This window comes from Platalea leucorodia (assembly GCF_965183815.1).
Source record: "Platalea leucorodia genome assembly, chromosome: 3".
Lineage (NCBI taxonomy): Eukaryota > Metazoa > Chordata > Aves > Pelecaniformes > Threskiornithidae > Platalea > Platalea leucorodia.
In genome coordinates, this window is record NC_138825.1 from 42224024 (window position 1) to 42236288 (window position 12265).

Here is a 12265-nt window from a genome sequence, read left to right on the forward strand (position 1 = left end):
GAATGTCAACTACTAATCAACACTAAGGATCAAATCACTTGTAATTTTTCGAGACTGCTAAATTAATATGGTGTTAGCCTTGATGAAATGCAACAAAAATATATTTTTATATGGTACTGTAAATTGTCTGTAAGGCCTCTGTAACAAAAGTTCACTTCTTTTTCTGCAGAGGCATAATCAAAGCCAGAAGTATGAAGTGTGAGTGTGAAGTGAAGAGACAAAGTGCAGCAAATGCCACTGATGACTAGTGGCTTTAAAGAAGGCATTTTCAAACATCTTGTGAGCCACAGTGTTTACCTCTGATATCTCTTGCTGGGCTTCTAACCTGCTTGCACAGAACCTGGGACGAGGCGGCTCTCAGAAGTGCAGAACAAACTCTGCTCCTGTTGTGATGAAAAAGTCAAGCGTGGCACCCAGATGCTGTCAGAGTTAGCCTGCCTGCAAGGAAATGCTAGGAAATGTGCTAGTATGAGAACAATTAAATGGATGAATCTGGTTTAGACAAAAGCAGAAACTTTCCCAACACTAATCTATTCCAGATTGCAAGGAAGCTTTCAATAGCTATCACTTTTTTTGAATTCTCAGGGGACCATTGTAAAATCAGAGTCAACGAATGACAGAGAAATACGGACAATATCTTTCACACTGGATTAAAATTAGCTGCCAGGTTCAAAGACCTCAGGACCACAACTACACGGAGCCATTGGATGCAAGACATGTCTATATGTCTACCTACATAGGACTTATATAGGAGTTGTATCACTGGCAAAGAACTGCCTTAGCGGCTGCAGTCACATGAGCAGCCTGTAATATATGAGCATATGGTATATGACCTATACCATGTGTAGTGAGCTTTCTTTTAACCTTACATTCAAAACACTGGAAACACAAGGGAATTCCTTTTGTCCCAAGTCACATTACAATGGCATGCTCGGCTGCTCTGACAGGGAAGCGATGGGGAGAAGCAGGCCAAAATCTGACTGCTGCTTTCCCTCTGAGACGGCAGGTGCCATGCCAGGGGTAGAGAGAGGGAAGGAGTGCAATGAGGCACCTGCACGACGCCTGGAGGAAATGTCTCTTTGAGGAGCCTGGACCTACCAAAGTCAGCTGCCACCAGCCCAGGTGTGACGAGACCTCCAGCCTCTCCAACACACCAGCTGTTTTCAGCCTGGCTTGAATTTCTCAGGTAAAATAATTTCTCAGCCTGGGTCAGTCCAGGCTGCTCATCACTGGCTATGCCTGGAATGTTGCCCATTCCTCTTTACTTACTTAAATAGTGTTTTAGACACAAAATCTGCCAAACCCTTTAACCTTGTGCCCTGTCAACTGCAGTAGTCTGTAGAAAGGGTTTGTTTTCTGACAAAAGATCACACTTGTTTTCTGCAGCTATCACTATTTTTTCTTACCTACAGACTAAGTTAACCATCCTAAGTGGCAGTATATATCATTCCAGAGCTAAAGGTAAACTTACAGAAGACTTTATTTCAGCTAAGGGCTGGATCTTTATTTTATTTTGCAATGACACAAGTCATTATCCGTACAGATAACTGGAGTTGTGCCAATTTATCTGGTTTTCCCCCCTCTCTTTCTTTCCTCCATCTCACTGAGAACATGTGAAGTCCCATAAGAAAGCTGTGGTTTACTTTCGGGAGAGAAGGCAGTCAAGCTCCAGGGACTTGGTATGCTTGAATTAACCTGGCCTAATAAGCTATCTGAATCTACCCGGTTTTTCATTGCCTAGCCAGCTAAAAACACCTCTCTTTCATCATACAGATATATTTTGTCAGCTTTGATTTCTCTTTTCTCCCCTTCTCACCTATCAATCTGTCAGAAGCTGCTAACTGTGATCTGTGAAATGCCAATGAAACACGTCGCAGTTGTGGTTTACTGGCACAATCCGCTCTGGAAAAAAAGAGCAAGCAGGTACACGGGCCCAGAACTGAAATGTTATCTGACATACAGCTTCAATTGGTGTAAAAGAAAGGGCATAACCAAGTAACCGAGCATACTTGGTTATGGGAATGCTCTGCTGGGGATGCTTGTATGGTTAACAACCTATGAACAACCATCATGGATTTCCCAGTATCCTTCTCCAAATGTGGCCAGGAACAAACGCATAGGAAAACTAGACAAACAGAGGACAGATTTCCCCAGAAGTACTTCCATAGTTTGCCATGATTTGCAGCTTGGTGAATTCCCAAGATCAGAGAAGATGTTTTTTGTATTTAATAGCCCTTGACAAATTTTTCTTCTATGTATTTGTCCAGCTGTTTTCATAGCCATGTAACTTAGCACCCTCAGTGCCCTGTGTCTCCAAAATTAGAACATTTGTTCACCATTTCCATTACTAAGGAATCTGCAAAGGCCCAGCTCTCTTTATGGGAGAGCTGAGGACTTTACCTCTTCCTTCCAGAGGGAGTTCAATCCAAAAACCTCAAGCCTTCAGCTGATACAAGATTATTCTGAGTGAAATGAAATTCACAAAGTACTTTATGTGTGAGCTTTTTCTCTGAACATATGTAACAAGAGAACTGGGGCTGGTGTCAAAGTTACTTCGTACTGAAGGATCAACCATTGTTCAGTCTTCACATCAGTTTTCTCTACTGCCACTTAATTTTAGACTTTCTAACCTTTCTAGACCTCACATTAGATATGAAGTAAATATAATGAAAATGACTTTTTGCTCTGAGTCATATTTATTTGCATGCTTCTCATTTTGCATATAGAGTCATGCCTGCCTCCACTCCTAAAAAGCAATTGGAATTCCACATCATAAAGTAACACATCGGTGGCCATCATCATACATTTTACTGAGAGACAAAACTATCCCCCCACTCTCAGGCTATTGATACATTCTGGTAAAGGGCCTGACATGGCCCTGTAACCCAAAAGGGGCCTCTTCCTATATCCTTAACAGATGCTTATCCAGTCGGGGTGGGCATGAAGTTCCTGCATTTGCTGCTGTACTATTATAGATCAGGCTATATATGGTTATATAGGATATATATGTATCTTTAAGATATGTATAGATATATGAGGGATATATATAGCTATTATAGTATAGATTAAGGCAACATCTGGGTGCCTTAAGAACCATGGAAAAATCTATTCTGGGCGCGCTATGGGGAAGTTTGCATCTGTGCATTCCCACCACCTACAGCCGCCAGCACTGAGCATGCACTTGTTCGAGAAGCTGAGAAGGCTGAAGCAAATTTAAAGCTCCCTGTAACTGCTTCTGGCACAGCACATCTGGTCTGGATTTCACTGGTCTGTGCATCTTTTAATGAAAGCTTTGGAAAAAGACCAAGGTGAAAGAATTCATTGCTTCACTTTTGTATCTGAACACAGAACTGTGATTTTCCTTCATTGTGCTGCATAACTAATAACTTTTTCTTGGATAACATCATAATATATAGGATGTTTTATGAATACACAGTAACAGTTCTTCAGCCTCTTCTCTCACATCTGAGGCAACAGTAACTATTTATACCAGCTGCAGAGCTGTCTGAGGTTTCATCTCCCTAATACATTTTCCATGTGAACTTCCAATACAATCTAAGCAGACCACTAATAATAAAACCTTATTTATTTGTGGTATCAAATACACTATAATTTTTCTAAATGTTTTTTCTTAATTGTCTAGGTTTTTACCATGAGTGCTGTTAATCTGCTTCCAGATCTTCATCTAGCCTCAGCAGTAGTCCACCCTCTCATACAAATGCAATGCTGGAATGCAGCTGAGAACGTAACATATCCTGCAGAAAAGGTTTAAATATATGCAAAAAAAAAGGATTTTGAGTATTTTTTTAAACAAAATGTCTTTAGTTAAGTGTTTACGGTTTACTAACAATCATCAGGCTTATAACTGTTTCAAACAAGACTGCAGTCACTTCACGGCAGCGTGTTACAGGAATGGATTAGGAGACACATCTTGGCTTGAATAAGTTGTCATTGAAATGGATCAAGCAATGAAAAGTGGCAGAGGCAGAGGCAAACAGCACAGCAAGCTGAAATCACTTGTTAATGACAAATCAGCAGCAGAGGCAAGACAATAGCCCAGGTCTCCGGGGCCTCACTTTTGCCCTTGTTTCTTGATCACTTTGCTCCATCCCGCACATGTAAATTTTGGCCCTAGCCATGCAGTATTTCTTTCCAGTGAACAAATAACATTTGGTTCACTTCCAGCAACAAACTTTTTTATACTTAATCAACCAGTTTATTAGAGCATGAAGGAAAATTGGTCATGACTTCAGTTCCTGTACTGCTGGAATTAACAAGCTGGCTGTTGCCAGCACTAAACTTGGAAGTGCTAATGGTAATTAAAATCTATTTTCAAATACATCTGACAGTTTTAAGGTGGAGAAGTACTTGTTACTCATGTGAATTTCCAGACTGTGTATAAAAAAAAAAAAAAAAAGGTGCTACTTTCTTCAGGAAGATGTCAGCTGTGGGAAAGAAATAATTATTGACGAATTATTAATGCTGTGTGACATAGCTTTTGTTCTCCTTGAACGAGTTGATGGCTATGTGTGTCCTCCAATCTCTTTGACTAAGAGAAGCTTGAAAGTAGAATTTACGAGTATTGCTATTTTGGTTAACTTTTTAGTTGTTATGTTGTTCTTGTAACAGAAAGATATGGCAAAATAGTACTAATATTGAAGCTGACATAAACTATCACTAGCTTTGCTATCATTTGACAAAAGTCCATGTAGCCCATTCAGTCAATTTTCCCTCAGGTGCATTTGGGTAAAATCCCTTATGTTAACAAAGTACTCTAACACCTAGCTCAAGAGGGACTGTGTTCCAAAAGGTATTATAGAACATATTCACACTATAGAGTGTGGAAAATAAAGGAAGGATAATCATACTTTGTTTTCCACTTCATTTTCTACGCCTGCTTCCTGGGTAATTCAATCTTTTGGATCAGTGGGAGGGACATGGCATAGATTAAAAAATGTTGACTGTCAGATCACCAGGGGATTTGAATTAATGTTCTTTTGCACAGAATGGAAGCATATGGGCCACAGAGTGCAGCTCTCCTTGGAAAATTACTGTCAAAACAGTACCATCTCTATTAACACAGCTGCTGACTTGTGAAGCAGAAATCAGATTTTACTTGAGTTAACCTTCAAAATCAGTTTCAGAGTGACTGCTCATTAATACTCTCTTGCTACACCGACAACATTGCCTATAAACAGCTTATACAGGTCACACCTGTACAACTCCACAAGTGCTACTGTAGGATGTAACATCCTATAGACCCCCTTATGAAAACGTGAAGGAAGCAAAGTTATGTTCATCCAGCCTGACAATTGTTATCAAGATCCCATTTTCCTCCTGTAAAAAGGGAAAGCACTCTTGGTAGAATACCCTTCATATAAATAATGTAGGTTTCACAGTATAGGCTTACTGCTCAATTTGTCTGCATTTCAGCTGAGGCTGAAGTTCTGTCTTCATATATAATCAGATACAGACATTTCCTTTAGATATTTCTTCCACAGATGTTCTAGCTTGCTTCCCCACCAATTTCCACAGGAAATAGTGAGGGTCTCTTATCTGTCATTTCTTTACGTGCAAGCTATGAAAAGTTTTATCTGAAGAGAATGTTAAAGGCTCAAAGTTAAGCTGTAAGAATAAGAGGCTGAAGCTAAAGCTTTATCTACGCATTAAGTCAGATTGCCTCCAATAAGCAACCTCTTGTTTCTGCAGAAGCCCATGCCTGCCTCAGCACGTGCCAGAAAGGAAAGTCAGGAGGAATTCTGCTGAAACAAGATACTGTTGACTTCCACCATTAAAAACTGATAAATTTTGGTCTTCTTTGAATATACTGGACATTGTCCAATGAAAAAGAGATTTAAAAGTCATTAAAAAAATGCATGGATTACATTGATTTATTGCATGGATTTATTAAGGTCCTTACAGAAAAGTAATGTAATTAAAAAAAAAAAAATAAAATAACAATGGTACTGCTTCATCAAGAGAAATTTTTAACTTTCTGATACTGTTACTAACACAGAATGTAGGTCTCTGACCTCATTCATCATGTATAAAGACTGAAGCAAGGCTGCTACACAAATGATGTCACCAATGCAGATTGTTGTAATGAAGAACATCGGGATACTGGTGGAATGTGCACCTTCAAATACAGTCAGAATTAGTTGGTTCTTGAATGTGTCTATTATAACTCAAGATCCCTGCTGCATATGCTGTTACTTTCCATATGCATCAAAATTTATGTGATTCAAGTTTTAGAGATTTTGACTGCTGAATATAAGAAACATTTAAGAAACCTGTTTTACAGAGGGCAGCTCCAAAAAATCATGTTGTTCAAAGGTGTCTTGACTGGGAGTTTTCTTTTTGCTTCTGTATGTGCAGGTAAATGTTTAGGTTTGTGCATATGGTGCACATAAATATTCCCTTAAGCAAGAAAGCTGCAGGAGCGGTTGGGTTTCAGTCTGAGAGTAAAGGATCTGTCCTAAATTCACAATAATCCTATTCCATAATGCTGCTATCATTAGGATATGCATTCTGCAGCTGTCTTTAGGAAATATATGAAGAATATACTTTTTGAGTTCCATGTGTTCACTATGTATTTCTGCAGCCCTTTTAAAATAGACGCCTCATTCTTCTCAGCTAAAAAAAGGAAACAATTTGCTCATAATTTACTGTCTTTTAACAGTAAATGTTAAAAAAGTCGGAGTTTCCTCTTGCTGTTAAATATAAAAGCTTCAAGGTTTATTTGAAAAAGAAAACTGATGAGCTCTGTTTAGAGCACATAATTGCTGCCTTTACTATTACAGGAGTCAATACAATGCTAGTAACACAGACAGGGCAGTTACTTAGCAAGGACAAAGTACATGGTTATTGTGTCAGAGATGGCAAAATAAACTTAATGAAACATTTTTTATTATATTTTTGTTTACCTTGTTATTTGAGGAATTCCATTTATAAATTTCACACCAAATCACTGTTTGTCCTGGTTTCAGCTGGGACAGAGTTAATTTTCTTCTTAGTAGCTGGTATAGTGCTGTGTTTTGGATTTAGGATGAGAATAATGTTGATAACACACTGATGTTTTAGTCATTGCTGAGTAGAGTTTACACCAGTCAAGGACTTTTCAGCTTCCCGTGCTCTGCCCGGTGCACAAGAAGCTGGGAGGGGGCACAGCCAGGACAGCTGACCCAGGCTGGCCACAGGGCTGTTCCATACCGTATGGCGTCATGCCCAGTACATAAACTGGGGGGAGTTGGCCAGGGGGCAGCAGTTGCTGCTCGGGAATGGGCTGGGCATCGGTCAGTGGGCGGTGAGCAACTGTGTCATGTATCACTTGCTTTGTATATTATTATTGTATTATATTATTATTATTATTATTACTACTACTACCATTCTATTTCATTTTATTTCAATTATTAAACTGTTCTTCTCTCAACCCACGAGTTTTCTGACTTTTACCCTTGCAATTCTCTCCCCCATCCCACTGGGGTGGGGGGAGTGAGCGAGCGGCTGTGTGGTGCTTAGTTGCTGGCTGGGGTTAAACCACAACACTGTTAAATGCTGAAGCTTTGACTAAAGACACCTGCGAATCCAGCCATGAGCCTACGGACTATAGGCTACGGTGTAAAAAGCAAGGCAAAAATGTTATTTGTCTTGATATTTCTTTTCTTCTTTTCACTTTGCCTTTCATATCTCGCACTTTGCACTTCAGGGCTAGTTTCAGTGCAATGTAAAAAATTTGTGCAAATGAGACACATTTCGTTGGGCACTTCAACATTTTTTTTTAAAAACAGACAGCATTACAATTTTGCAACCCGTGGTAGGGAAAGAAAGCTAGCATTCAGAGACTTCAGTCCCTAATTACGAGAAGATAAATTGACATAAAATTATTAAGCAAAAGAATTTGAACACCATCAAAAGCAATAAATGTTCCATAGGAAATGAATTTGGTAAATTTTAAGGGCATTATAATTAATCACCATGACTTGTTCATGAATTATAACTTGTTCTGCACTCAGCTACTATTATTTTGATTTAATGCCTTTTATCAGTGAATAAAGTTATTCAATTCCATTTAACTATCTATCTAAAGCGATTTGCAAGATCTAAACTCTCAAATACCTCTCCTGTTTGCCTCTTTCAGTTCATTTCTCCCATCCAGCTTTTTATGAGTCATTGAATTATTTCTAAATCCCAAACACATTTGGGTGACTAGCTTACTTACAAAACAACTGTAAAAAGAGGGACTCATACTGGATTATTAAATTGATGACTGTAAATCTAAGTTTGTATAAAAGCCTTTTTATAACTTATTTATGCACGACTTTCTCAAATTGTTGCTGAAGGGCTGGTACTGACCTGCAAAGGGAGGGTACTCTTCAGTCCCTGTTGCTGCAGAACTTGCCTCCTGAAGGTTTCAAAATGACTTAGCTATTAATGAATCGAGAATGTATTTGTCATAAGGAAATTACTTCTTACCTAAAAAACAACATTACATTTCTGTCACGAACACAGTAACTCAAAATGCCACCATTTTTTAAAGGTTTTTGAAGCTGGTAATGCCTTTTGGCTTTCATTTGCTTTCTTTGCCAACAGGAGGGAAAAAATAGGGGAGTGGAAAGGTCTGTGAACAGCATAATTAGGTCTGTTAGAAATAAAAAATATTGCTTTGGGGGAAGAAAACATGCTATTTGCAACAGAAAAATGTAGAGCAGGTAATAGAAGACCAGTTGCAAGGAAAAACAAGCTATCGCCTGCACGTTGGGATGGGGTGAATAGAGGTATTGGCGCAGAAGAGCCTCTTCGGTCCGGTGAAAACACTAACTGGGCATGTAAAACTACCTCAGAAAATAAAGTCACGTGGGACACTTTCTCTTCACACACCCATAGTACATCATACAAAAAAGCTGGGAGCCACTACAGTCCTGGGGAAGAGGGCTGCCTTGGGAGGCCGCAGGATTGAGAGAGGCAGCATGGAAAGCAGGAACCTGGAAGGCAAACCTGCTTGCCCACATCCTTTCCCACTGACAAGACTGGGAATCCCACTGACGAGACTGGGAATCCCACCGAGTGGTTGAAGCTATTTTGCCTTGAAGCTCTGCTCCACGTTACACACTAAGGGTTTCACTTTCCCGTAGGATGTAACTAAAAGCTGAGGCAGATAAGAAAATTCTTACATTTGGCACATGCCTATTTAAACTCAAGATTTTAATAAAAAAATACATCACCAGTTTCTACCTGTGTCAAGGGCTGGTACACCAGACCTCTCGTAGGATGTTCTTGAGGAGAGTATTGACCCCAAAATGGCTCTGAACTCCTCTTGCTTCCACTTGACACTTAATTCCACATCTCGTGTCTCATCTGGGAATAAATACCTAGTTTTAACAGGTCGTAGAGCTTCCTATTTTGAAACTTTTCTTTTCTTCTGGCAACTGCTCCACTTCCTCAACTCCTTTCACTTTCTTTTTCATTTATTTTTAATAGTAGAGATACTGAACTACTGAGAAACTACATTTCCAATTACTTTTTGGTATAAACACTAGTGCTTTTGGGACACAAGTGCCTTTCTAGCTGTACTTTGACTCTTTGCATTTGCTACTGTCAATATCCACAATAACTGTTAATTAACGGCAGTTTAAAGCAGTGGCCTCTTTTCTAGATCGTGGCAGCAAAGAACACCAATATTTTTGCTTTATGTGTATCTGTGATCCAAGACAGGTATTTGGAAAAAAAAATCCTCCATCTGTTCAAAAATTCAAACAAACAGCACTGAAAAGGCAAAAATAAGTATCTGAATGAGTGGGCATATCTGATGTCTAAAATAAATTAAAAGTTTCAAGGAGTTAATGACTCATATAAAATAACCACTTTTTTCCTGCTCCACTGAAGAAAGACAAGGTACAGGCCACAAACACTGTACAGCTAAAATGTTACGGTGAAAAGAAAAGAAAAAATAAATTCCACTGTACATATTAAGTGATTGCCCTATATTTATTCATCAGCTTAACCCTTGGAAAACAGCCCACCCACTTACTGGAATGTACAAGACTGTCAAAGTCCAACATCCTTTCATAATCTTCTGTGTTTTCCCAGACAGAGGCCACAGTCCTCAACAAGTAAAGGACAGACGGAAGTAACAATGACAAAAAAGGGTGTCAGGGAGTAAGAAGTTGGGGCTGCTCCATGCGGGGGTACGAGCGGGAGCGGAGGGTGACCCTGGCACAGGCCATACCCTCACTGACCAGCGCACAGTCACACTCTGTCTGGAGATGGCAGGCAGAGCTGGGTGCTGGTCCATTATAGCCCCAACCGTGGCAAGTGACGAACTGGTCCAGGGTCCTTCCAGGGAGTCCCATCGGGAGCAGCAGGAGTAAGGGCTGGAGACAGTGCTGGAAAGAAGGTTACAATGCAGCTTCAAGGTCCACGTGGGAGACAGGTACATCTGCAGGCACTGCTCAGGGCAGGACTGGGGTGGCTCAGGGCAATTAAGACCAATCAGTGCCCTCACAGCCCTGACAAAGTATCATTTACATACATGCTTTAGTACAATGTGCACGCATTTATATCAAACAAAGTGCTGGTGGTATGAAAAGCCTTGCTAAAGACAGTAGTGCTATTTCTGGATTTTGGCCTGCTTATTACTGTTGTTTGAGTTTTTTTGCAACCTGTGCTTCTTTTTGATAATGTGAAATAATCTGAACAATTATGAGGCTATTAATAAAAAGGAAAAGCAAGCCTGCCAGCCATATAAGTAAAAAAGTGTTATATCCTTTGAACTCCAGAAAGTACGCAGGAGCGAGCCACAGGCCTTGTCCAACAAACCACAGAAAGAGAAGCAGCACACCACGACCCCAGGACATCTTAATGCTAGGCATTACGATGGGCAAAAGGCAGAGGTACCAGACAAAGTACTGGGATGTGCATACTTTGTTAAAACTCACAAAAATAGCGGTGTGTAGGAAACAACAGAAGGCAAGGTCTCTGTAAAATGCTACGGATACAACCAGGAGCAAAAGCAGCTGGGGCAGGAAAGCTGCGAGCCCAAGGGCAAAACTCCATTTGCTCTCTGCGGTTAGGTACAACATGTAGAAATAGGGAGAGAAATTATGACGGATATCCCTCCTGGTCAGGTGGTAGAGGTAGGCATGCTCCAAAAACTCCCAGCCGTAGAGGTGATAAAATGCCACAGTCAAGGCAGCCAGCACAGATCCAGCAACCGTTCCAAAAAGCAGCACATCGCCGTTCAGCATCTTTACAAAAAGCTGCCAGAGGTACCCTACAAATGTAAACTTTGCTTTTTTGTCACTCCCCGCGTCCGCTGCCCCTTGCCCACCGCGCCGCCCGCTCTGCAGGTGGAGCGCAATGGGCAGCGCGTAGGTCAGCGGGTATATTTTCACGTGCACAGCCAGCCCGTAGCAGATGGCGGCCTTCCCCACGCTCCCCCCCTCCACGAAGTACAGGCTGGCGAGCACCAGCAGCGCGACCAGGGCCTCCGCGTTGCCCCGGCTGGAGACGGCCATGGGCAGAGGGTTGAGGAGCCAGGCGGCGGCACAGCACCCGCAGGCCTGGCCGGCGGCGGCCCCTCGGCGCCGCAGGGCCCGGTAGGCGACGACGGCAGCTGCCAGGTCCCCCGCCACGAAGAGCAGCTTCCCGAAGACCTCGGCGAGGTAGACGTTGGGCGTCAGGAGCCAGGCCAGCAGCGGGGTGTAGCGGTAGGTGGCCCGCCGGTAGGGCGACCGCCCCTCGGTCACCAGCCGCGCCGCGTCGGTGAAGACCCGGTAGTCGACGTCGGTGTACCGCACCCGCATGGCCCCGTCCTGGTGCAGGCCGTACAGCACCAGGCCCAGCCTCGCCAGCAGCGCCGCGCCCAGCGCCGCGCCCACCCCCGGCCGCCCCACCGCCATCCCGCCGCAGAGCCCCGCCGGCGCCGCTGGGCGCGGGCGGCGGGGAGCCGCCATCGCTCCCGGTTTCCGCCTGTGCGGGTGAGGGGGGAGCGGCGGCACCGCGCATGTGCGCGGCGGCGGCCGCTGCCGGGCGGCGGCGCATGCGTGCGGCGGGCGCTGACGCCGTTGCCCTGGCCGGGGCGGGCGCGGCTGCCCGAGGGGCGCGGGGGGCGTCCCCTCAGCGGCGGGCGGTCGCCTCAGAGCCTCCCGCCGGTCGGGGCTGCGGGACCGGGCGTCCTCCGCCCCGTGAGGCCGCGGGATGCGGGCAGGGGGAGCGCCCCCCCGCTGTCCCCCTGTCCCCCGCTGTCCCCCTGTCCCGCGCTGTCCCT

The 12265-nt window shown here is 43.1% G+C and overlaps 1 protein-coding gene across 1 annotated transcript; it reads right to left on the reverse strand.

Annotated features, from left to right (window-relative positions):
- Nucleotides 1–10631: 10631 nt before the first annotated feature.
- Nucleotides 10632–11897, reverse strand: PIGM (phosphatidylinositol glycan anchor biosynthesis class M; the record flags this gene model as incomplete). Its single annotated transcript, XM_082305246.1, has 1 exon — nt 10632–11897. One exon carries the CDS (start codon nt 11895–11897, stop codon nt 10632–10634), a length of 1266 nt encoding a protein of 421 aa, XP_082161372.1.
- Between the last annotated feature and the right edge of the window lie 368 nt (nt 11898–12265).